At 44.2% G+C, this 27,476-nt stretch overlaps 1 protein-coding gene across 1 annotated transcript in view; it reads left to right on the top strand.

Annotated features, from left to right (window-relative positions):
• FGF11 (fibroblast growth factor 11) overlaps positions 1–14,803 on the top strand; it is a 530,655-nt gene extending 515,852 nt beyond the window's left edge. The window contains exon 5 of the mRNA XM_078668282.1: positions 14,642–14,803. Coding sequence (XP_078524408.1) covers positions 14,642–14,778 — 137 coding nt within the window. The 3' untranslated portion in view covers positions 14,779–14,803. The remainder of the gene's footprint in view (positions 1–14,641) is intronic.
• The last annotated feature ends 12,673 nt before the right edge of the window (positions 14,804–27,476 follow it).

Raw genomic sequence — 27,476 nt, 5'->3', positions numbered from 1 at the left:
GTGTTCAGACAACTTACAATAAGCTAGTTCCTCATACCAGTTATCCTCAGCCAAGGGCTCCTCAATGGGGGCAGGATAACCATAAAGATTCCCAGATCTGCCCCAAGCATATTCCTCAGAGGGCCTATCAAAAAATGGAGACACTTTCTGTGACCCGGAGGGTCTTGGTCATTGGCGCCGAAGTCAACGTTGGACGTGCCATTCCAGCTCTGTATCAGAGTCCGGAATGGCTATGAAGTCAGTGCAACCGAGGGGCGTGGCACGACCGGGAATGGTGCAACTGAACCGGACCGGACTCTGGTGGAGATTGTGAATTTGTGACCGGAGCCAGTCCGGATCCAGGAATGGATCCAAAGGGCCCGACTGGCACCAAGGCTGAACCTACTGGGGGGAATCCAATTGAGGCATCTTCTGAACCTATAGACCCGAAGGCGCTCCAGAGTAGTCAGCGCAGCCAAGGATGTGATCTATAGCCTCATAGAATTCTTTCAATTGGGCGTGCTACTCCAGCTTTGGGAAATTCTGGAATGCACAAGGCCTAGACTAGTAGCATTGTTCCTGCTCTTAGTCTGATGACTTCAACCAGTGCAGGGAAGTTGGAGAAAGCTTCGACTTCTTGGTCTTCTTCTTATTGTAGGACTTACTCGATGAAGATTCCGACCTTGACGCTGACCTTCCACATGACTGAGACCTGGAGCGGTGCAGATTCATCCGGTGCCAAGCAACCAGGACCTTCAATGCACGCTCCTGGATTGCTTTGGGGTTTATAGTAGTGCATATATCAAAGAAGAGAGGAAACCTTGGTTACCCAAAGGACTAGGGTTCAAACAAGAACTATTTCAAAATGGCGTCCTCTGGGAGATCTTTAATCCTCCAGTCATTATGAAACCAAATTTTCTGTTAAAATCACATGAAAATTATAAAAATCTATAACACGAGAGTACATAGAGACAATATCCTCTGTCTTCAGGTGCCATAATGTAATACTCCCACAATTCTGACCAATACACCTTGTTGCCTACCACATTTTATAATGACTGTATTGTAATGAATTGATTGTGATGTTTTGGACCAGGTGAAATGCCTTTATTGAATATTTTGGGATAATTTCTGCTTTATTAAATTTCAATTTTTTTTTACATACAATTAGGTATTTTGTGCCAATACTTGGGTGACTCTGAGAGAAAAATGGGATTGATGTGAAGTAGTGTGCAAAAGGAGAACGGAGAGTGGAAGTGCGAGTAGTTATTGAGATTAAGCATTAAAGTTCTCCCAGGGGACGCCATTTTGAAATTTTTTATAGTACTGCAGTCAGGGCAAGCCTTAAGAGTCGTTGTCCTTCTTCAGGCACCATAGGCAAACCAGCTGGGTGTCTCTCACAGACAACTTCCTGTTGCAGGATCCCCAGGGTTTAAACCCCACAGGTTTCTTAGGAACATCCTTAAGGCACGCTGGGAGCGTAATTGCTTAAAAAGGTGTTGACAAAAAGTTGGGGAAAAAATGACTGAAGTAGCTCTTCCCCATCTGCGCTGATGGTGCAGAAAGAAAATAACTGATGTCAGTTTATTGGGGTAGTGCCTGTATAGGCACCATGCATGTCACATCTGACGTGGACAATGTTGATGTGGAGCTGATTGTCGCCACCTACCGGCGCGCCAAGGTACTGCTCAAGATTTTCCACATCCATTTGGATGCCTGGGGAATATTCTAAGTAAAGGAATCTGCAGCTAGAAGTCTATGAAATTAACATTTTCAAAAACAGAGCCAAAAGGTGAGGTTGGTGAATATCAATACACACTATTTTCCTGATATTCCATGGCAATTGTAGGTGAATAAATATTTTAATCACAGACTTGTGTGCGAAAATATGTTGTTTACTGTGAAGAGAGTAATTTATTAAATTGGTATCCATATCCTGTTACACAAATACTCTAAATGTAGAACATATTTCTGCAAAATCACACCTTTTATTAGTGATAACAGCAGAAAGGGCAGTAGGGTGGAAGGCAGACTGTCCTATAAGGAATCATGTGGTTTATGCCCTGGGGGTGCCTCCGAAAGTCAAGGGTGCCATGGGAAGAGTTTGTTATGTCAGGACTAGCTGAATGGTACTCTTCACATGCCTGCAGAGTCAAACAAATCCAATGTCAGGATAATAAGGACAGTAGATTTCATTGTTCACATGGCTCCACCATTCACTCTGGTATAGATCCGGAATATTGAGGATGAAAGTTTGAGTGATCGTAGTGTTGTGACCAAAATACTAAAATACTGACAGGTAAGTATGTATAGTTTTTTCATTATTGATGCCCCATATGTGTACCATGGTGATGTATATATATATATATATATATATATATATATATATATCATGTAAGAGATGCTCAGATACGAGGGCCGCACTCCACGAAACAGGCTGGTAACATACCACTTTATTAAAATCATGCAGCTTCCCTTCTCGTCACTCTGTCCCTCGGCCTGACGCGTTTCGAAGCCTTTGTGCTTCTCCTCAGAGGCCACCGCCAGGATTCACAGTTACTTGCCGTTCACGCTGCCCCTCTGCATGCTATTTAATTACTTCCATTCGCCTCCGGTGTGCGTTCATAATCAATTAGTTCTCATGTTGCATGCTGGGGCACGTAGTTTTTTGTGGCACATTCTCACCCTCCAGTGGGTTTGATTTAATAAAGTGGTATGTTACCAGCCTGTTTCGTGGAGTGCGGCCTCGTATCTGAGCATCTCTTACATGAACTGTAATCACGGCGGCTCCGGCCGTGGGGGCAACGCACCGCCGAGAAATCAAGGGAAGGTCCGGAGGAGTGACAACATTCATTCTTTATCGGCGCTGCAGGCGAAATAAATCAATCATGCAGAGTCTCATCTGGGGCCCACTGGAGGGCTGAAAAATGGTCCCAAATTGAAACCGGCAGGAATCAAACCCACTGGAGGGTGAGAATGTGCCACAAAAAACTACGTGCCCCAGCATGCAACATGAGAACTAATTGATTATGAACGCACACCGGAGGCGAATGGAAGTAATTAAATAGCATGCAGAGGGGCAGCGTGAACGGCAAGTAACTGTGAATCCTGGCGGTGGCCTCTGAGGAGAAGCACAAAGGCTTCGAAACGCGTCAGGCCGAGGGACAGAGTGACGAGAAGGGAAGCTGCATGATTTTAATAAAGTGGTATGTTACCAGCCTGTTTCGTGGAGTGCGGCCTCGTATCTGAGCATCTCTTACATGAACTGTAATCACGGCGGCTCCGGCCGTGGGGGCAACGCACCGCCGAGAAATCAAGGGAAGGTCCGGAGGAGTGACAACATTCATTCTTTATCGGCGCTGCAGGCGAAATAAATCAATCATGCAGAGTCTCATCTGGGGCCCACTGGAGGGCTGAAAAATGGTCCCAAATTGAAACCGGCAGGAATCAAACCCACTGGAGGGTGAGAATGTGCCACAAAAAACTACGTGCCCCAGCATGCAACATGAGAACTAATTGATTATGAACGCACACCGGAGGCGAATGGAAGTAATTAAATAGCATGCAGAGGGGCAGCGTGAACGGCAAGTAACTGTGAATCCTGGCGGTGGCCTCTGAGGAGAAGCACAAAGGCTTCGAAACGCGTCAGGCCGAGGGACAGAGTGACGAGAAGGGAAGCTGCATGATTTTAATAAAGTGGTATGTTACCAGCCTGTTTCGTGGAGTGCGGCCTCGTATCTGAGCATCTCTTACATGATATATATATATATATATAACTTCAAGATACATAGACATGGAAAATATTAAAACATTGGATCACGAGCAAACTGAGGAAGATGGCGGCGGGTTGACGCCGGCCGTGAGAGCTCCGTCCCTGATCGGGAGATGCCCAGCTGTATCGGAGCGCCTGCGCCCTCTTTAGCAAGCCTAACATCAGCAATTAAGCGGTGAGCACGAGAAAATTTCCTTTTCACCTTAAAAATCTTTTTTACTAATCGGTTGCGTTCTCCACCTCCTTCTATTCCGCCGAGACCTGACTTGGGATCGTGCCGATTGTGGAGCACTAGGACCCGGGGGGCTCTATGGGCGTGGATACCTGGTCCGACGTCAAACGTAACGAAGCCGGAGACCGAGGCGAAGGAAGAGTGACTGGTGCTGTGAGCCGTGCCAGAGTATGGTGTAGGATTCGGGCAGCAGCGGCTAGAGCCTACCCTCGACGCGGGATTACGGCGGTGAGCGGGTATCATTCCTGGGCCAGAGAGGAGGGGGGTAACTTGTCCTGTGTCTGCAATGTGTATACTACAAGTAGGAAGCCTGGAGAGTATTGCAATACCGCGCAAGGAGACTGTTTGAGGCCACAGCTACAGATCATTTTTTAGCGCATGTACAGGTCCCAAAGTGATGGACACTGACACTGACATTGACATTGAGTCTATACAGACCCCCCCAACAACACTGAAAGAGCTTTCTCCTCAACAGGAGAATCAGAGGAGAGTAAACGGCAGTAGAGAGATAGAGGAGGTACCGGGAGTATTAGGAGTTGCGGTCTCAGCCCCTCCAGTAACAAGGAACAGATATCTCCACCGCTCTCTACCCGAGAGAAAATTTTTACATGCATCTTCAAATCGAGCTGACTGCTTGCTCCCTGTCCCTTTGACTCTGCGTCAAAAAAAGAGAGAAAGGAGGGAGAGAAATAAAACTGAGGAGGTGAAAAAGCAAAAAAAAATTCCGGGATACTAAAACCTGCCCCCTCTTTAAAATCATATTTTAAAATAATGGAGAAAGCAGTATCTAGCTTAGATGTGGTGAGCAAGCAGGCGGCATCATGGACTGAGACACAGAAGCTTCCTACTGCCCCTATTGCTTGCTCCGGACCCTCTGTGTTGTCTCAAAATAAGTATACTCCTTTGTTGTTAGAGCCGGAGACAAACTTGGGAGATCCCACGTCCAGTATTGATTTGCAGGATAGTAGGCGGGAGAATTCTACCTCTCAGGCTCCTGTAGTGCCTCCGCCGGGTACCACCTTACAATCACCAGCTAGCACTTCTGGCGATCCTTCAGCTGATGCAGCCGATTCCTCAGTGGTAGCTGTTTTAAGAGCGTCACACCAACAGCAACAGCAAGAGGGGAACGAAAGTATGGAGAGCCTACTTCGATCTTTACGTGAAGATCTTTAGCAAAACCTTTACGTGAAGATCTTTAGCAAAACTATTGCCCAATTTCGAAATATCTGAAGGAAATCAGAAGGAAATTACCGAGAAATGCACTAGCCTTGAGAGTAAATTAGACGACATCTGTACAAGAACAGAGGAGTTAGAGGGCGAAGTTGCTATTCTTACAAGAGTCTCGCAAGCGCACTCAAAAACGATATCTGAGTTGAAAGCACAGAATAGGTCTCTGCAACTCGATATGGAACGTTTGGAGATCCATGCAAGACGGAATCATTTGAAATTCCTGAAGGATCTGAAAATGGAGATGTAAAGTCCCTTGTCTGTAAGTTGCTGAGGGAAGGAGTCTTAAAAGATAGACCTGATATCAATCTTGAGCGCGAGATCCAGCGGGCACATAGAGACCCCTTTCGACGTCACCCTGATAGGAGTGTCCCTAGGAAAATGTTGGTAAATTTCCTCTCGTATTCAGTAAAAGAACTGATTCTAGGTAGGGCTCTTGTTGACTCATCACTTCAGATTGACTCCTCTAAGTATTTAATTCGCTCTGTCGTAGGCAGAGTGACAGCACAAAGGCAGTGGGAATTGGGGTCCCGGATGCAGGAACTAAGAAGTTTAGGGGCACAGGTCATGATGAAATTTCCAGCGTTTTTACGGGTGGTATGGAGAAATAAAACGTACAATTTTGCGTCCACCCAGAAGTCGATAGCTTTTTTATTAGTTTGAAAGAAGCTCAACGTTAGATACTTATCACAATAAATTATATGAGAGGAGTATATATCGTAAAAATCAGACTTTGAAAGTACACTGGGTTAATATGATTGGACTTTACGTCATAAAAATATTCCCTTTGGGCAACTTAATTCAAAGACAGAAGTTTTAACTGACACATACACATAAATTTAACCACACACAAATCTATCTATTGAAGCAATGCATATAAACAATAATAATAACCAATTACATTGAGCTAGCACAGTTTATTCATTTACATAAAAACATAAATAAAATACAATAAAATTTAAAATTAAAATTGGGAACACAGACAATATAATGTGGGAACAAATGATACACCGATATTCATAAGTCTTGGGAATACAGTTAATATTTTCCTGATGAAGGCGGCTAAATCGTCACTGTCCGCCGAAACGCGTTGAGAAATAAGGGAGAAGTACACCATATATTAATTAAGGACAACTCTGACTGTTGCAGAACGTTAACCTTTATTGTGCACTTTCCCTTTTTTGTTAATAGGAAGTATTGATGAATATTGGTGTATCATTTGTTCCCACATTATATTGTCTGTGGTCCCAATTTTAATTTTAAATTTTATTGTATTTTATTTATGTTTTTATGTAAATGAATAAACTGTGCTAGCTCAATGTAATTAGTTATTATTATTGTTTATATGCATTGCTTCAATAGATAGATTTGTGTGTGGTTAAATTTATGTGTATGTGTCAGTTAAAACTTCTGTCTTTGAATTAAGTTGCCCAAAGGGAATATTTTTATGACGTAAAGTCAGTCTTGGTACCCTATCCCTTTGGTGTTGGGGTCCCTCTCTCTTTTATTAGAGTTAATATGATTGGAGCCAGCTTGGTGGGGTGAAGCTCTAATAAAAGCTTTTGAAAATATCCTGGGTGTGCAGCTCCTTTTGCGCTTAAAAATGATTATGGGTCTGGATCCGACCCCTGAGCGAAGCACACGCTGACGAGCGCTCTCCTTTTCTGCCTGGATCACTTTGTGTTGAAAAAAAAAAATATATATATATATATATATATAGGTGTGTAAAAAAAATGGAGAAATGTATTTAAAGGGGAAAAAATAAAATAAAAAATAGCGCAAAATATAAGATGAAAAATAGGTGCAGGTATACTATATCATATAGCGGACACTTACTAGGGGCAGAATCCAGATTAGTGATAGGGCCCTCAAATGGCGATATAATCGCAAAGGCTCAAAAGGGGGGGGTTCCTCAAAGGGGGAGGAGGGAGGTGGGGGGGGGGTTGTTAAAGAGAAAAAAAATTCCTCATGTATCCATAAAATCTGAGACAGCCATGAATCAAGTTTTAAATAGAGTACATATAAGGAATGGAGCCAAACTGTTTATTAGATACCCTTCCCCCCATTATGACCAATATTGCGAATAAAATAAAAATAATAAGTTGGAACGTTAACGGTTGAGGGAGGGTAGGAAGTTTAATAGAGTTTGCGAATTTTTGAATAAATCAGGGGCTCATATTTTACTTCTAGAAGAAACTCATCTTGAGCAGCAGGAATGTAAGACTGCTTTTAAGAACCAAAAGTGGGTACAGGATCTCCTTTGCTCTAAAAAAAAGTGGCAGCACCAGAAGAGTGGCTATAATTATTCGAGTCAATAGTGGGATAAGAGTCGAGAAATACGAAACTGATCATACAGGCAGATGGCTGACTGCATCCTTAGTCATAAAAAATACACGGTTGACATGTGCAACATATTATGGTCCAAATCAGGATTCTCCAGAGGTCCTGATAAGCCTAAAAACTAGTTTTCTTGACTTGAATGCTCCTGTTATTCTAGGTGGTGATTTTAATCTAGTATTTGATCCAAGTCTGGATCGTACCTCCAGGGTTGCTTCCCCCCCATTGCATAAATCAAAGAGAGAGCTTAGAAATATAATGAGGGACTTCAATTTATTGGATGTCTGGAGGGTTAAGAATCATAAAGATAGAGACTATTCATTTTATAGCCACAGACATAGACATCACTTGCGTATTGATTTCTTCCTTATTGATCAAGGTCTACTTTCTGAGACCATGTCCACTTCTTATACACCGGCCATATTATCTGACCGTTCCATGGTAGAACTAACGGTCAAACTTTCGCAGGGTACACAAGTTAGACAGTGGACCTTAGATAGATCCTTACTCCTACAAGAAGGGGTAAAAAATGACCTGCTGAAGCAAATGGTTGAGTATTTTAAGTTTAATAGTGCTACTGCATCCGATCAAACTGTATGGGAAGCCTTCAAGTCTTATTTAAGGGGGGTATTCACCACCATAATGATAAAGAGAAATAAGACAAGGAGGAAGATAGAGGAAGATTCTGTATTCAAAATAAAACAAAAAGAGCAACAGCTACAGAACGCCTCATTAGAACAGCAGGCTAATCTGGTTGCCATACAGAAAGAGTTAGAGAGCTTAAAAGCTAAATATCAGGCTAACCTGGATAAAATCATTAAAGACAGGTGGGATGCAAGTAAACTACAGAATTTCTCCTATGGAGAAAAATGTGGACGCCTTTTGGCATGGAAGGCTAGATCTGATAGAGCAAGAAATCAAATCAGTGGATTAAAGATACAGAGTTCTGGAGCTATATCATATGATAATGATGAGATCTCTGAAGAAGTTAAAATATATATGCAGAATCTATACACGGGGAATAATGATAAAACAACCGAAGGTGCAGTTAATTGGCTAGAGGGGCTACGCCTTCCACAGTTAACTGAGGTAGATAGTTTGTTTTTGGGTTCTGTCATTAAAGAGGGGAAGGTCCACAATCAGTTGAAAAGAATGGCTAAAGGAAAAGCTGCCGGCCCAGACGGGCTCCCCGTGGAAGTATACTAAATAGGATCAGATATCGTTGTTCCTGTCCTTACGTCCTTATTCAACAAAATACATCAGGAAGGAGAGCCTATTCCACAAACCTGGTTGGAGGCCACAGTCACGCTTGTTCTGAAGCCCAATAAGGACCCCTTGATCGTCGAGTCCTATAGGCCAATCTCGCTGCTAAATACTGATTATAAAATCTTTGCAGGTGTTCTGGCGGCGAGATTGGCCAAAGTAATTAAGTATGTGGTCCACGAGGATCAGAGGGGTTTTATGCCAGGTAGGCAGCTGAACGAGCTGACTTTCCAGGCCATTGCTGCAATCGATTTTGCTACAGAGGGGGAAATTCCCTATAACTATCGTAGCAATCGACGCCGCCAAGGCTTTCGACCAAGTTAATTGGCTGTATCTGTGGGAAGCTCTATCGAGATTTGGTATCCCAACAATTGTTATAGTATCTATAAAAGCACTATACTGGAGTTCTGGACTTTTTGGTTCCGTCCAGAGGTGTCAGGGATAACACCCGAAGACCCCGGAGTTCCACCTGTCTCGGTGCACAAACAAACAGAAACACGGGCTTCTCGATGGTGGCGTCAAAGACCAAAGGTTTATTACTGCAGGGACACAGAAGTCACAGAAACTACACATGGGCAGTATCTAGGAGCCTGTTCAATTTGTACAAAGAGGGTTGCTCCTTATATACTAAATATTGGGCTTCAGGCAAATTCTTTACATGTTACCACAGTTCTAAACATTCGTGTCTTAAACAATAAATATTTGGCGTTGCACAGGAATCGTCAACAGTATCTGATGTCAAAACATTACGAATGAGGGGGTTCCCACTAGTCCATCATAATCCCATGTCAATTCTTCATTCAAGACCCGGACCGCCTCATTGTAAATTTCGTTACCTCCCCCTAATAAAGGCCCAGAAGGAAAGGAGCAGAGCCAGGTGCAGAAGATAGAAAGACAGGATAAGAAATGTTTGTGGGTCGTAAATGGGCACGGTTACCAGCTTCGGCCGCCTAATCATGATCAAGCCAACGAACACAAGAACCAGTATAGCAGGACTGGCCTCAGGCTGGGGAGGCAGTTCTTGCCGAGTCATGCTGCCACAGCGTTGCTGGCCTAAGGTGCACGTGTCACTAGCAAGGTGAATCGCCGGTTAAGACCTACGTGTCCTTAAATAAGAAGAAGTCATTGCGTGTCCATTGACTATGTGAGGGCAAGGAATACAAAATGGCTTCCGTGTTCTAAGATGGATGCCATGGGTGAATCACAAATGTGTTGGTAACAGGAGTGCTCTTGCTCGTAGTATAACGAAAACACCAGGATATACTAAATGGATCATTTGCGGTTCACTGATACCAAAATTATGTATTTACGACAATGTTACAAACACGAGTAAAATCGTCACGGAACCTCAATACCTTAATCCTAAGGCCAAGATTCTTGTCAACAGTTTACTCACAGATTGGGTTCAAATAACACGTGGCACTAGACAGGGGTGCCCCCTCCCCCCCTTATTGTTTAATTTATATATAGAACCCTTAGTTATCCAGTTAAGATCGGATGTGTTAAGTAAACCTTTCTCCATGACTGAATTAGATTTAAAATTGGCTTTATACGCGGATGATCTTTTAATGTTTACTTCCAATCCGGAGGTAGCAATCCCCCGACTTTTTGATCAAGCAGAAGCTTTTGGAGAGGTTTCGGGATATAGAATTAATAAAGAAAAAACGGAGATCATGCAGTGGAACCAGGAGGTTCTATTCCCCGAAACGAAGCCCCAGATGAGATATCTTGGAATACATCTGGTTCAGAACATCTCAGAGACATCTAAAGTAAATCTGGATAGATTCTACAAGGACATCTGTGGGCTCTTGCATCGTTGGTCCGGACTGTCACTAAACATCTTCGGGAGAGTGAACCTGGTAAAGATGGTTATTTTGCCAAAGGTTACTTTCTTGTTTAATTCAATACCCTTGACATTCAGCCCAAAAGATATAGCCAAATTACAGGGAAAGATTGGATCTTTCATCTGGAACTCAAAATCGCCTAGAATCTCCTTGAAAAAATTGAGAAGAAAACTGAAAACAGGAGGACTTGCCATGCCAGACATACTTCACTATTGCTATTCCTTTCATTTTAAAAATTTCAGACTAATGGCTGATAAAGCCGACACGTCTTGTTTGGGCCGTTTATTTCAGGCATTACTACATTGTATTCCCCAAGGACATGAATTCTTCTTATTTAAATTTGGGGACCCTAGATTTTACAAGAAGGTTACATTAAAGGTTTTAGGTGCGGCTCTGAGAAATTGGGTGTTCGTTAGAAAAATGCTAGGAATCCCGTATTACACACCTCAGTTCCCTATATGGGATTCACCGGGGACACCGGAATGCCTCAGAGACCAATTATCGCTTCCCCTCAAAGCAGCTGGTATTATGCAGTGGCAGGATCTACTCAATACCTCACAGCTTTTGGGGTGGGACTCCCTTTTCAGGCTGACAAATGGAACTCTCACCAGGTTCAAATACTACCAGCTATCTGGCTGGTGGACTACCATATCATGGGATTCAACAGCTAACCCTAAGTTTGACTTGGTAAAGAGAAAGGGGAGTTGGAAAAAAGAGATCTCCTTCTGGTATGAGGCCCTAAATAAGAAAGATGAAGTTACAGAACTTGAACTTAATAAGCTGTGGGGAGGAGCAGAAGGTCTGCAATGTGATAACTTATGGGTCCTATGGGGAGATTCCTTTAATATGCTAAATACAGTAGTGAAATCGGCTCCCCTAAAACGGAACCATTTGTTTCACTCTGTATAGAGCTTATATATCTCCAAAAAATTGGTAAAGATCACGAGCCTTGAATACTGTTGCCCACGCTGCAAAGTTCCCGCCGCTGATGATTTGCACATGTTTGTAGAGTGCCCAAGATTGTTACCCTTTTGGTCTAAAATTGAAGAATTTATAATAGAAGTTTTGGGTATACATCTTGTGATTACACCAAGGATTATTCTTTTTGGTCTGGATGTAGAGTATCACCTTAACGATATGAGGACAAATTCATTTTTTATGTAATGATGTTAGCTAGGCAGGAAATATGCAAGGCTTAGAAGTCAGAAAATGCCCCTACTTTTTCTGACTGTCTGAAATATATTATATATACTAGTAAGTCTGATATAGCGTGTGATAGCCCTAGCCAAGATAAGATCTGGGCGGCCCTTGTGGCTTGGCGGAACAGATGAGAGCATTCCGATGATTTCACCTGGGTACTGTTGGTGCTTGGTCTCCAACCTAACCAAGGGCTTCCCAGTTTAAAGGGTGTGGAGTGGATAAAGCAAACAGCTAAGTCTAGAGGGGTTTTCCTTCTTCTCTCTTATTTTGGGACCAAATTCTTGACGTTGGAACATCGTGACGTGGAACCAAAAGGAGAGGAGGAGATTCCCTATCTAGAATACCCACTATTAGTATATGAGGAATACAAAAAAAAAAAGATACATAGACATAAAGTTAAGAGTACTTACCTGTATGCACTCACCTACTTGATATTTTCATTTTTTATATTTTTGTCATGATATTGTGGCCACTCGATAGTTCATCCCCGATATTCTGTTCTACAATATCATAGAGATATTGCTTCACTATCATTGAGAACTTCAAATAAAATATTCCACAAACATCTTATTCCAAGAAATATAAGGGAGAGGCAACTGTGCTGTATATTGTGTTTTTTTCTTACATATCACGAAAAAGTCTAAGGGGCATATTTACGAGCCCCTTTGCGTTGTTCTTGCACCATTCAATGTGGTGCAAGAGCGACGCAATTAAAAAATGAGATCTTGAGTAAAAACCTCGAGTAAAGCAGCGCCGTGCAAATCACTGCATTGCCGTACTCTGCGACAGGGAGGCATTCCTTGGGCTTTAGGTGGATGTTTTCATGCAACTCGCATGGTTTTTGACGCATTCCCAGATGTACCGGAGCTAGTAAAACTGGGATTGTGCCAAACCTCATTACGCCTTCCCAGGAGATGCTTAACAAGGAGAAATATCTTTATTTCTTCTCTTTACTTCCTCTTTCTGTGTGTGCTGCATTCTGCAGCACACGCAGATAGAGGAATATGCCTTTTAGGATTGTTTTTGTGCAGGAAAGTGCTCCTTTCTGCAAAAAAACAATCCTGCATGCAACACGGTCCCCCTTGCACCATGGTGCAGGGGTACCTGTGTTGGTTCTAGGCACAACTGCGCTAGTGCAGAGGAAAAGGCGGAAACACGTTGCATTCTTTTAACCACATGAGCGCTAGCGAAATTCCCCTCCTGTGCTCATGTTTTAAAAAACCCATTATTCATGACGAGCTGGGCTCGTCATGAGCGTGCGAGGAGGCTACCTCATGACGAGCCCAGCTCGTCATGAGCGTCGAAGGGGTTAAATACGTCACATTTCTGCCCTTTCCCATTCATACAGCACAGCAATGTGACTTGGTGTGCGACGGGACTTTTTTGTAAATATGCCCCTGAAGTCACAAGTGTGTGCTAAAAATTTAAGAAAATTGACACTGGCCGAAACTAACATTTTGCTTCTGAGAAGTAGTAATGTATATTGAAGGCTAGACAAAACGAGTGCAGAGGTAAACAGTGCGACACCTTTTTATGTCCATTATAAGCCGCTTCCTAAAATGTGATGGGATGGATTCTGCAGCCCATCCTACACACATGATGGAAGATGTCCCCCCTCCACCCTACCCGCATCCCCCGACACAAGATACTTATCTCTCATTTGTCAACCTGTTGTTTCCCTTCTGATGGTTTGTGCGAAAATGTTATAAAAGCCTGGCCATCTGATACTACGGGCCAGATGTAGGTGGCTCATTACCGGTCGGTAACAGCCGAAATTAACAGATTTCGGCCGTTACCGACCAGTAATGGGCTTTTCTTATGTAGGGGCCGGAATTAAGGATTCGGTAATTTACCGAATCGGTAATTTGAGGAATCGGTAAATTACCGATTACTTAAATACCAATTCAGTAAATTACCGAATTCCTAATGTAGGGAGCACTCAAATGAGTGCTTATCCCATGTTAGGATTCGTTTTTTACCACCAACTACAAGTTGGTGATAAATAACGAAAAAAAAGCAAAAGCAATTGAATGCAAATTGCTTCAGTGCCATGTCAGTGCCATGTTGCAGACATACATGCCCTTAGGGCATGTATGTCTGCAACATGTGCACCCATAAACAATTGAGGGGTGCAACAGGGTGTCAAAGTGACACCCTGCCACCCTTCAATGTTTTCCCCCTTTTACCGAATCGGTATTTACCGATTCGGCAATTGACATTCATTCCTATGGGCCTCCAGGCCCATAGGAATGAATGGCAATTACCGAATCGGTAAATGCTGATTCAGTAAATACCGAATCTTAACGATTCAGTAATTTTTACCGATTTTTTAGCTACATAGCATTTACCGATTTGTAAATACCGAATAGGCAAAATTCGGTATTTACGAATCCGTATCCTACATGAGGCCCTATATTGGGTATTTAAGAAAACAGTATTCTCTGTGAATTTGTTTCTATCTGAAGTAGGAAGCGGTGCATTCAATAAACCACTTTCTACTTAATTTATTGGTCAAAAGTCCCTGCAACTGAGTATTATTTTTGAACTGACACACTAGCAAAAACAATTTCACAAAAATAAAAATAGAAATGCATAATATGAATACCTAAATGTCATTGCCATCCCTGTACCCTCCTCATACATGTGCATGCTGACCTACTCCACACAGTTTTTGTGGAACTCAATCAGTTGCTCTTTCATCTCTTGCACCCACCATATTATGCCCTCTTCATACTGTCAGAACTGCGTTTCTGCTAGGAAGTGACTGTCTGTCTCTTGCCTCCACAGTGGCGATGTACCGGGATCCCACGCTTCACAATATCGTCGACAAGGCGCAGGGGCCGAAGATTTCCAAAGTGACAAGTGTCCCGACACACCTCAAGGCCAACGCCAAGAAAGACTCTAAAAAGGCAGAAGCCACGTAGCCTAGGGACGAGAAGGTGGAATCAAACCTGCCTGCAAGCTACTGAACCCTGAAGAATAGAGGGCAGTAAACAAACTGTACTGAAACAGTGGGATGTATTCAAAGTAATAATGAGAGGCCTCATGTCTAAGAAATGGGGAGAAAGGGAAGGGGGGGTGGGAAAGAAGGGAAGAAGGTGAGAACAGAGAAGACAAGAATGGAGAGAAAGTGGGAGGGAAGGGAAGAAAGAAGTGGAAACACCTATGAAAACAGATTAAGGAAGAAAAGGAGTGAAAAAGCAGTGATTCATAAAAAAAGAGAGGATTAGCGTAGGGACAGTGTGAGGGCAGGAGAAGTAAAATAAATTATAGACTTAAAGTCAAAGAGAAAGCAGAAGGTCAAATAAAACATGTTCCCAAACAGGAATTTGTTTTATAGCAGCACCTGTCCCTTCAATGGACAAGGGTTGATTAACAAAAATAATTTTTGGGAATTCAAATTCCAAGATGGAAGTCAGTGTTCCCTAGCAGGCTAGCATCACTGCTTTTGAAGCCAATGAAAAGGGGGTTTGCCAATTGTGATGTGCTTTATGAACCAGGTCGTTTTGTGACCCTCCCTTTGAATGTGCAATTTGTTATGTGACTTCCTCGTACACAGGCTAGATCACAAATATTGGTGGGCGGTAAACTGCGCTCCATTGGTGGAGTTCGCGGAGTTTTGGCCACTCAGCACTCCGCTTGGAGAGCGGAGTTTGGCAAAAATCTCCACCAAACGCTGCTAGGCAGTTTTTCTCGCACACAGCTTGCCAACATTAATTTAGCAAATGCGAGCGAGAAAAAACAAGCACTAGACCACCTCCCAGCGAGATTTCTCAATGCGGGCGGCAGCAGCAGATCGCTACCACTCTTTTAAAAAGTTGGCGCGTGTTTTAGGAAAGCTGCAGCTCAAGTAGAAAGTCTACTTGAGCGGCAGAAAGAAGCAGCATCCTCTGGTGAGCCGTGTGGTGCAGTTTGTGCTGGTTTAACAGCGTAGAAATAGCTCCCTGTGCTAAAAATCAGTGCGAGTAGCATGACGGGCCTGATATCCGCCACTTGCATAACTCTACCTAAGTTTGTAGGGTTTTTAGGTAACTCTATGGAATTCCGCTGAGTAAAACTCTGCAGGTTCCGTTCATCCCTCAGCACAAATTGTTTTCACCTCATTGTATTATGTGCGCAGCCCTAGCTAGAGAACAGGAATAGAACAGCAGGGCCTATTTTCTAAATTTTCATGTTTCTACATTTGACTTTCACCAGTTTGATTAGAGATTCCTAGCAGTGGTTTCTAAATTGCATCTTTTCAGTTGGGCATTTTCCCTGCCCCTCATGAGGCTGCCAGCAAACGTCTTGGAGACTATTTTCAGGTGACTGTGAACCCTGACATGGCTGTAAACACGGCAAAACACACTGCATTTGCTCAACACTCTGTTACAAATGGCATAATACCTCGTTTTAGGACTGGAAGACACGCTGGTAGTATTTTCGCTCATAGAAGTCTGAAAAAGTCATGGAAATTGCATTTCTGCAAGTTGTTCCATCTTGATGTGTGCAAAAAGCAAAATCCACAGTAATACTCGACTTCGTGAATACCGCGAAGCAATTGCTCATTCAGCGGTATTACCGTTGATTCACCTGACACTCTTTAATGCGGGTCTGAGCCGAGAGGGACAGAGCTGTGGTCATCTGGAAACTTCAGAAATGGCTGCCTTTTGAGGCATACATGGCAGCAGCCTTTGGAGGAGTTTGTCTAGAGATACTCACTTGCCTTCATTCTTGGTATATGTCATCAATGCAGAAGTGTGTGGATAATTCCCTGGCATTCTCTGTGTGCCCTCTTACACTGGTGTTGTTGTCGGCAGCCTTTAGTAGACGCTAGAGATCAAAGGGGAGAAAAGGTGCCTGGCACAAAGGGCCCGTAATGTGTAGCGCAGGCAAGAAGAAGATTGTGTGTCATTGCTGCTGGTGCATAGCGCAAGGAGGAAAGGGCTTGTGTGTCAGTGCTGGTTGTGTAGCTCTGGGAGGAAGGGGTTTGTGTATCAGTGCTGGTTGTGTAGCTCTGGGAGGAAGGGGCTGGTGTATCAGTGCTGGTTGTGTAGCTCTGGGAGGAAGGGGCTGGTGTATCAGTGCTGGTTGTGTAGCTCTGGGAGGAAGGGGTTTGTGTATCAGTGCTGGTTGTGTAGCTCTGGGAGGAAGGGGTTTGTGTATCAGTGCTGGTTCTGTAGCTCTGGGAGAAAGGGTTTTGTGTATCAGTGCTGGTTGTGTAGCTCTGGGAAAAATGGGTTGTGTGTCAGTGCTGGTTGTATATCTTTGGGAGGAAATAGGACGTGTGTCAGTGCTGGTTGTCCAGCTCAGGCATGAAAATATTTGTGTGTTAGTGCTGCTTGCATAGCCCAGCCAGGAAGGGGCTTGTTGGTCTCTGCTAGTTGTGTAGCTCAGGTAGGAAAGATTTTGTGCATTAGTGGTGGTTGTGTAGCTCAGGCAAGAAAGATCTTGTGCATCAGTGCATGTTGTGTAGCTCTGGGGAAAGGGGCACGTGTGTCTGTCTGGGTTGTGTAACTCGGAAAGTACAGGGCATCTGTGCCAGTGCAGGTTGTGTAGCTCAGCCAGTAGGGGTTGTTATGTTATGTTACAGTGTATTTGTAAAGCACACGGCTACTCCTGAGAGTGTACCGGCGCTGACTTGACCCTATAGACAGAACAGTGTACACATCGGCGGGTGGTGCATCTAATGTGGAAAAAGCCAAGTTTTAGCTTTCTCCTAAAGCTAAGGAGATCTTGCACCTGTCGCAGGGAGGGTGGCAGGCTATTCCATAGCTTTGGGGCCACAACCTGGAAAGAGCGTCCACCCCTATGCGCACGAGCTAACCCTAGGCACGAACGACAGCCTCTGAGTCGAGGACCGCAACGTTCTGGATGGTGCATAGGGCTGAATTCTGTTCCTGATATATGGGGCGGATGTATGACGTTACCACGCATACATTTACAATGCCTACCTTTACCACGCAATTTTTACAACGCAGGAACCATTACAACGAACTACCATTACAACACATTTTTTTACAACGCAATGCCTTTACAACGCATAACATTACAACGTAAATATTGGTAAGTATATAATATTTTTTAAAATGTAATTAATTAAAATTATTTTTATTTATTTTAATTTAATATTATTTTTAATTTATTTTTACCCTGTACCCCTGTACCCCAAAATGGTAAGTATATAATTTTTTTTTAATGTAATTAATTAAAATTAATTTAATTTATTTTAATTTAATATTATTTTAAATTTATTTTTACCCTGTACCCCTGTACCCCAAAACCCAAACCTAGCCCTGAATCCTAAAAATACCCCTGTATCCCAAAACCCAAACCTAGCCCTGAACCCTAAAAATACCCCTTTACCCAAAAACCCAAACCTGGCCCTGAACCCTAAAAATACCCCTTTACCCAAAAACCCAAACCTAGCCCTGAACGCTAAAAATACCCCTTTACCCAAAAACCCAAACCTGGCCCTGAACCCTAAAAATACCCCTTTACCCAAAAACCCAAACCTAGCCCTGAACCCTAAAAATACCCCTTTACCCAAAAACCCAAACCTAGCCCTGAACCCTAAAAATACCCTTTTACCCAAAAACCCAAACCTAGCCCTGAACCCTAAAAATACCCCTTTACCCAAAAACCCAAACCTAGCCCTGAACCCTAAAAATACCCCTTTACCCAAAAACCCAAACCTGGCCCTGAACCCTAAAAATACCCCTTTACCCAAAAACCCAAACCTAGCCCTGAACCCTAAAAATACCCCTTTACCCAAAAACCCAACCCTAAAAATACCCCTTTACCCAAAAACCCAAACCTGGCCCTGAACCCTAAAAATACCCCTTTACCCAAAAACCCAAACCTAGCCCTGAACCCTAAAAATACCCCTTTACCCAAAAACCCAAACCTAGCCCTGAACCCTAAAAATACCCCTTTACCCAAAAACCCAAAAATATTTTTTTTTTACTATAATTATATATTTACCAATACTTACGTTGTAATGGTATGCGTTGTAAAGGTATTGCGTTGTAAAAAAATGCGTAGTAATGGTAGTTCGTTGTAATGGATCCTGCGTTGTAAAAGTTGCGTTGTAAAAGTAGTCTGTTGTAAAAGTTGCGTTGTAATGGTTGTTTACCATATGGGGCCTCTATATTGTGGAAGGCCTTAAAGGACAGCGCCAGGCCCTTGAAATTAACCCTCTTTCGCACCGGGAACCAGTGCAGGGACATCAAATGAGGCATCAAGAGATTGCGTGTGTCAGGGCTGGTTCTGCAGCTCACGCAGGTAAGGTTTTGTGCGTCTGTACTGGTAGTGTTGTAAAGGAAGGAAAAATGGCTTCTGTGTCAATGATGGTTGTGCAACTAAGGCAGGAAAAGATTTGTGTATGAGTGTTGCTTGTGTACCCCAGTCAGGAGGGGACTTGTGTGTCAATGCTGGTTGTGTAGCTCAGTTAGGAAAGGTTTTGTGTCTGACTACTGGTTGTGCAGCTCAGGCACAAAAAGATCTAGTATAGCATCACTGGGTGTGTAACTCAGGCAGCAGAGGTCTTGTTTTTAGTGCTGATTGTGTTGCTCCAGAAACAAATTGGTTCTCTGTAGGATTAATCATATTCTCAATCACAACTCTACACTAGAGACTTAGTTCACTGTTGGAGGCAAAAGTTTTGTCGTATGTATATGCGTATGCTAATCTCAATTCCGCATGGCTGTCAGGCAAAGAGGAGGGATTCATTCCCCCAAGCCCTGCTATCAGCATTATGCTGAAGCAGGGGTGTCTGAATCGGAAGCGATGCCATGGATTTTATGAGTCAAACAAATCCTTGTGAAGTGCCCTGAGGTGGTCCAGAGTAAAGGGGCCGAAACGTGTCAACCAGCTGTAACAAGTGGAGTTCACATATTTGTGAATGTATCTGACGCCTTTAGATTGTTTATAGATCACTATAGGGCCATATATAGGGCCATAAAGGGTCAGAGGGACAAGACTCTGACTGTTTGGGACCTACCACAAGAGAGGGCTCTGTTTGACAAATTAATTTCGAGGCAATCAAGTGAATGGAATACAGAAGGATCGTAAGATTTAAATAAGGACTGTGACAATAAGTGTCAATGATGTATTTATGCATGTGTTGTCTATAATTATTTATAATGTATAGTATCTGATTAATATATATTTACAATGCGGCAATACAATAATAAAGCAAAGGGTACATTTAAGTTGCATATACACACGACAAAGCTTTTGTCTCCAATTGTCAACTAAGCCTCTATTCTAGAGTTGTGATTGGGAACATGATCAATCCCTCTAGAGAACCCTTTTTTCTGGAGTATTTGGATGCCATGCTCACATAGGGTTCCTCGGGCACTCCCCTCACAAGTTAGGTTGTGTGGTTCGGGCAGCAGTGCCGTGTGCATCAATGCCAGAGGAGTTTCCTTTACGGCGACCCTGTTATTCTTCACCTTGGGGTGCTTTTTGACTCCCAACCTGAGAGTGCCCTACACTTAGATGCTGTCATTACTGTCCTTTGACTGGCCAGTACCTGCTTGACTGATGATGTCTGCATGGCTTGTAAGGGTGGTGGCCCTCACTAGTTCTTTAAATAGAAATGAGTCCTATGGTGTGGTGAAGGGTCACACGACACATGATGGCAATAGAAGACAGACTACAGACTGGGAGCATACAGACTAGAGCCCTCTTCACAGGATTTTGGCATAGGGCCGTGCAGCAAGTCACATTGGTGCACTGCCCTACGCCAAAGTGAGCGTGCAGGAATGCACAGTATTTATGCAATACGGTGCATTCCTGTCCGTTCTCCTTGCGTGGGTGCCATTTTAACAGCATAGCCACAACGCAGGCACCTTTGCACCGTGGTGTAAGGGTGCCACTGTTGCATGCAAGATTGTTTTTGTGAACGAAGGGGTACCTTCCTGCACAGAAACAATATATTGATGCATTTTCCTCTTTCTATGTGAGCTGCAGAATGCTGCACACGTGGAAAGAGATAAAAAACGAGGAGAAATGAAAAGATTTCTCCTTGTTACGCCTTTGCTGGGGAGGCATATGCTTTTGACATTGCTTCAGCTATATGTGATTTTGTAAATCTGGGGCAGTGTCATCACTCATCTCAACACCCATGACACGCCTCCTTGATGCAGAGTAAGGTAACGCAGCTCTTTGCACCGCCTTGCCTTACTCCATCTCTATGAGGCCATGCAAAGCCGCGCAGGATGGCTTTACGTCGCCTCATGGACATGAATGAGAGGCCTGCGCCACCGGAGCACCAAAAAAAGTGATGCTTCAGCGGCACAGGCCTCTTGTAAATAACTACTGTAATTTAGCCATCTCGCTAACACTGCGGAAGTATTACCCTGGCCTGTTCCATTGGATGCTCAGTAGGTTTTGCAGATGTCAACCTGGAGGCCTGGATCAAGGAAATGTCTTTAAGTGGGCGCTATCCCTGTTCACCAAGCCTTTGTGCTGTTCAGTGCCCTTTGGCAGGATCAGAAACAAACCCTCAGCCACTCTTTTATTTACTGGGCTCTGTTGAGGGACTTCCAGCAGTAGGGAGGACAACCTGGTTCTCGGAAGAGAGAATGAGGTGGGTGAAGGTTACCTTCTCAGGTGCTGATAATGAGCAATGTAAGGGAAGGGTGCTCAGCCCTCCCTCCTTCTTGAGATCCACCTCTTGGACAGGGTAGACCCCTTCAGCCCCTCTCTGTGTCTCAGTTTCCCAGCAGCCAGCTAATGAGTCATTTCCCCAGCAGGTCTTGGATTTAGGTTTGAAGAACTTCGAGGTCTCTCACTATAGTGGCATCATGATCGCCAGTAAATACAACATGGTTGCCATGATTGTCAATGTTTGATTTTTTTTTAAAAATGAAGCCCCTGAGGAGGACTCATATCCATCAGGCTAGTAAGGATAAGAAAAAAGTATGAAAAATAAGAACACGGAGGAAAGGTAACTCCATGATGTCATAAGTAGGCCTGGGTGGTAAATTCTGTTTCACTTGCGGAATTTGGGTAATTTTGCGTTCCGTGGAGAACGCGAAATTGCCCAACATTCTGCGTTCCGCGACTTCGCGAAATTTTTTGCTTGTTCGCGTTCCCAAAATGCGTGTTTGCGAGATATTTCCCCCGAGCATGTAAACTGTGATTGCGAACAGGAAAAAGCATCGCAAACAAACAATTCCACGGAAGCAGAACCTGCTATAGCCCTCCCCCTGACTACCACAGAATTTCTGCGTGTTCACGGAGATTTTTTATTGTTTTGTGGAGATTTGCGTAACGCAATTTCGCAAATTCCGCCCACCCCTAGTTATAAGAACAAGAAGGAGAAAGGCAGTCCTCAGCATAGAAGGAAAGACTGTTCTCTGACTTCGGAAGTAAGAAAAAGTGGAGGTTAAAGAGAAAATGTCACATAGAACAAAAAATAAAAGAGGGTAGAAGTCTGAAGAAGGTGGGAATAGGCTAGGAAAAAGCCAAACAGGAAGTGTTTGATGATGCAAGAAGGGACTTTCAGAGGGAAGTTGAGTTGGTGGGATTGAAGAGCCTTTTCCATGTCACAGGAGAGTTGAAGGTCGGATATTCAGGACACTGAGTGACTGCTGCCTCTTGCCTTTCTGAGGCCCTCACCTGAAGCCAGGGAGTACCTCACACAAACTATCTACGAAAGATCCGACACATGAGGTTGAAGCAACTTTCTTAAAGATTGAGATGCCGTGCTTAATTTGTAAAAGAATAAGTACCGGGCCTCAAGGTCCCGTGGCCAGCACTACTGAAGGTCTAGGTGACAGTCCCAAAGCTGCGTCGTGTTGACTCTACCTCACGCCTCTTTAATCCACCACCAGACACTCCCTGCCTCTTTACCTCACGCCTGCAGGTTCTTTTCATCCCTGCTTCCTCTCTTTGTCCCTGGTTTTCCTTTCCTCTTCCTCCCTCTTTTCCTCCTTTTGTGCTTTCCTCTCTCCTGCTCTGAATCATAGTCTGTTGAGAAAAAATAAGTGCCGATCCCTAAAAAGTCTTGGTGGCCCCGCCTGCAACCGCCGCCTCAAATGAAGCACTGGGGACGCCCAAACGGAATATTCTTGGCCATAGGGAGCAACACCCTCAAAGCTCCGAAAGCCTCAGGGTGGCTCGTGATTTTCTCAAACAGGGTAAGGAACATTCAATTCAGAACTGCTGCTGAACCAAAGCGAGCTTTCATGCGTCAAGCACTTCCGGTCACTTCCAGTTTCTCCACTCACTGGTTGGTGCTTATCTCAGTAGGCGGGATCTCATAACCGGAGGTGAAACAAAGCTCGGGCGTGGCTTCTTGGCTGGACTTCTAGACTGTAGCTGATGGGCTGGATTGGTTTCCTGTATTGAACCTCAGCGTCTCAGCGTCTCCTTGATTGTTTCCAAGGTTACTTAGATGACCCCTCAAGAGAGGCTGTGTAGACTCTTCCAGAAGATGCCCATTCAGTCCCTGGCCTCTTTCATTTCAGTGTCTTCTCACTCTACTGAATCAGACCTTTGGAGCGGCCGAGCCTTTGGAAGTTTGTGGCGGTCACAGCCTGTTGTGCATTTCTGTGACGTCAAGGATTGTTGTTGGCCGCTTGTCCACAGTTGTCCACATCTGAAACTGAGACTTTCTTCTTGTAATGTTTAATACTTTATTGTATATGACAATGGTTTCCACTGCTTTATTATAACTACCTGCCTACTAATGTACTCACAGAGAAACACACACATACAAGTACATAGACATGCGAACACACATACACACACACACACATGTCATAGTTTTTAACCCGTTTGCTGCTTCGAATTTTCCGCGCCAGTGCGGAGCGTTCTATTAAGCAGGCAGGGCCGCTTCGGCCAATGGACGTGTGCAGTGCTACGGAGGTAAAGCTCGCGAAGGCCATTGGCCGACACCTGCAGCGAACGGGTTAACTGCTGCCAAGGATAGCAGACCTACAGGGGGGTCAAGAGTGGGTTGCACTGACTCCTGCACCGAAGGAAAGATTTGCACCACCCCATCTGGGTTACAGGAAACCCTCTACAAGCCCCGAAAGAAGTCACCCTCCAGAGGTAGAGCCTAAGGCCGTGTACAAGACTTCCATGAGTAAGAACCGGACATCAGGACATTAAGAACAAATCAAAATTAATGATGGGGTGTTAATAACAAGATAAAAAACAAGCATTTGCAATGAAATAAGTCTCACATTTGCAAGAGTTTAAGTTATTGGCATTGTAAATGGCAATACCTTTTATTTATCTGTTTTACTAATTAACACATAAATAAGAGGCATTGTCATTTACAATGTCAATAGCTCAAACTCTTGTAAACGCAAGATCCATTTAATTACAAAGAAGCGGCCGTCATTGTCCCGGTAGCTCGGAAAGTGAAAGCACGCATGGCGCGCTGAATGTTGCAGCTGAGCTCGTCATGAGCCCGCAACGGGTTAAAGACTATAACAGACGTACCATGTAACAACCGGATTAAAGGGCCAGTCCTCATGGGAGGTTACAAATGAAGACAAGGCAATACTAAGGAGGGACTAAGAAGTCTATTAACAAGTCATAAGCCAGCATTTACGAAGGTCAATGACACAAGCCAATGACAAATATGGGCGGAGAGTGGGCAGGACTTCTATTCCATACTCCAATACAGCATGCATCAAGGAGAGGCGCATGCGCTACCCAGGCTCGACCTAAAAATGTAAACACCGGTAATAAAGAGACAATGAGTTGTGTGTCAGAATATCTTTAGCAAAATATTGCCTGAAATAAATATGTGCAGAAATATCCCTCGCCCCCACCGCGTTAGGATGTATATTTTCTATTAACCCCTTTAATGCGGGGTTTTTTCCCCCTGCTGTGCAGGGGGGAGGGGGGCCGCGCGGGGCGCCGCCGTGCTTGTGACGAGCTCAGTTCGTCATGAGGCACAGTTGAGCTGCACTCATGACGAGCTGAGCTCGTCCCAACCACACCCGTTTTGGAACGTTCAGCACAGCGGGGAAATTATCCCCGCGTGTGATCGTTCCAACGGTCATGAGCTCGTCATGATTGCAACTCAACCGTGCCTCATGACGAGCTGAGCTCGTCATGAGCACACAACGGGTTAATAACTCCGGCGGGGTGATATTTTTAAACAACATTTAGCGCATGATAATTGTCCTCGACCATATTTTGGTGATAATATGCCGGGATGTGGCAGGAGGCAGAGCAGATACCCGGATAAACCTCTTGAGGCCAGAAGGAGACAGCTTTGGAGAGGAGGGTGGCGCTCTAGTGTTTGTTAAAAGAGAACCAGCTGTTTTAAAGCCATTTTTACACAGTTCTACCTCTGACAATAATGTTGAATCAAAGGGTCCCTTTCAGGAAGCCCTGTAACTGGAATCCACCACGTGAAGCGAAGTTTCACGGGGTCCAGGTTCTCCTGGTTCGAGCTGGTCTGTCATTCTTTGGTTCTGTGGCTGAGACAGGAATCAGATTGTGGCATTGTGGTCTAATATCCAAGACTCAGCACCCTCCTCATCCAGGCCGGCTAGGATCAGTCTCTGAATGACCACCAAAGAACCTGGTGCGGCGAGAAGCAAAAAGCACTTCCCCAAAAGTGGGGTCCATAGCTCTGACCGGCTTCAGGGCGCCTAAAGCAGGGGGAGCGTGGAGAGATTACATGCACCCTCCTTTGCATAGGGGAGAGTTCTGGCACTCTAGCAGCATCTACATAACCAATACTGAAAACTAGGTGTCCTGCGGATTCCAAGTTTCTCTGGATGATGAAAGGAGTGTTCTGCTGCAGAAAAGGTTGCAGAGGACTTGAAGTGCATCTACCACACCAGTGATGCCAGAAGAAGTGGGTGCAGGACCACTACCACGCGCTTCTGATGAGTCGTAGCGCCTGCTGTTCCCATCGGCCATCTTGAGATGACCTGGGATTTTTTCTTGTGGCCAGTCTTGTGGGAGTCTTTCCAGTGACCCATCTGTCCAGTGGAGATGGGGTGAGCAGGTTGCAAGCCTTCCTCGATGCATAATATGCATAGTGAGACCCTCAGTCCTTCCTCCCTCTGCCAGGCCAGGTGCTCACAGTGCTTTGAAAAATCACCTTCAAGGGATGTTATGGGGTAAGGGGGTAAAGATAGCAAAGGCTAGCATAGGAGTTTGAAGGAGTGAGATCACAAGCTGAGCGTCAGATGGACCTAAGACACAACGGTCCCATCGCAGTCACGCCTACTTTCACAACAGCATCCTTCAGCATCACCACCCAGCCTCAAGAGGTGCAGGCTGGGCTGCCACAGACCCATGGGGCACAAATACACCTAACCAGCCCATAAGACGTGCAACCACAATCTTCACATCTATAAATGGACACACACAGCGCCATGGGCACACAGACACCCTCAAAACAAGCGGAAGGATAGGCAGACACACGCAGGTACACTCAAAACCCACACACGTTTCTAGATTTTGGCTTCATACCTTTCTTACACCCAATATGTGCAGACAAGACTGCCCTGATGTGCTCCTTTGGCCAGGAACTCCTCAATTCGGAGAGACAACGTTTCGGCCCCAGCTAACGCAGAGCTGAGTGGACTGCTGCAGGGCAAGACAGCAGCTTTGTGAATGGAGAAGTGAAGAAGACTGACAAGTGAACTCTACTGACTCAATGACAGCTCTTTCTCATGCACATCAAGTCCATTTGTCTTCCAGAGGACCCTGGGCAGACCCTCTGTACCTGGGGACACCTCAACGATGCCCTGCCCCCACAGGCCTCTATAGTACGCGATCTATAATCCTCGTCTTCCAATATATTATTAATATTATTATATTGTTATTATATACATTTTATAGTAAACTGAACTGACTGCATTCAAGCTTGCTGCAGAGCTGCACACTGGGTGTAATATTTATCATATATGTCCATCAGCCTAGAGTATGGCAAAGAAATATGTCTCTGCATTATGTCAACGAAAAAGCAAGGTATGGTTTGCACCAATGAGACAAAGTTCTTTGCACTCTCTGGGAACCTGATCTGCACAGAAAGGCTGTGGGATCTGTGAGAGAGAAATATTGTCAGAGAGCCTTCTACTGCTCTGCAGACACTGCTTTACCACTGTGCATTTTATTCATTTCCTCAAGTATGGGCTTTGGTAAAGTTCCTCTTATGCTTCACAGCGCTACATGATGTAAGCCAGACGCTGCCACTGGGCAAGAAAGAGACTCTACCCTGAATCTTCAATGTTTCCTCTCATCACCTGCCCTACTGCCCTGCGAGAGATGCCCTGGGTTCTAACACTGTGCAATAAAATGCTGACTTTTTAGAATTCTACCACTGGTCTCCAGAAGTTTCATTGGAGTTGTGTTTGTTTCTGTGTTAGTTTGCCTCGTAACATAACTAGGGCTCCTAGTTTTATGGTATTTTTTGTTAACATTTCTGTCTGTATTTATCCATATTTATTTTTTGGTCTTTTTATCTGAATTTATCAATATTAAGTTTGTGCTTTGTGTAAAAAATGAAGCTGCAATGTGAATATTTCCACATTTATTTGACCGACAAATGTTTGCTCATGTTTGAGTGTGCAATGGGGTTTATCCATTTACAGTACAATACAGGCATTGGGAACATTTTCAGTATAGAACAGCTGCAACAGCTGCACTGCTG

The sequence above is a fragment of the Lissotriton helveticus genome, chromosome 12 (genome assembly GCF_964261635.1).
Source record: "Lissotriton helveticus chromosome 12, aLisHel1.1, whole genome shotgun sequence".
NCBI classification, from domain to species: Eukaryota; Metazoa; Chordata; class Amphibia; order Caudata; family Salamandridae; genus Lissotriton; species Lissotriton helveticus.
This window is presented reverse-complemented; position numbering and strand designations above follow the sequence as displayed.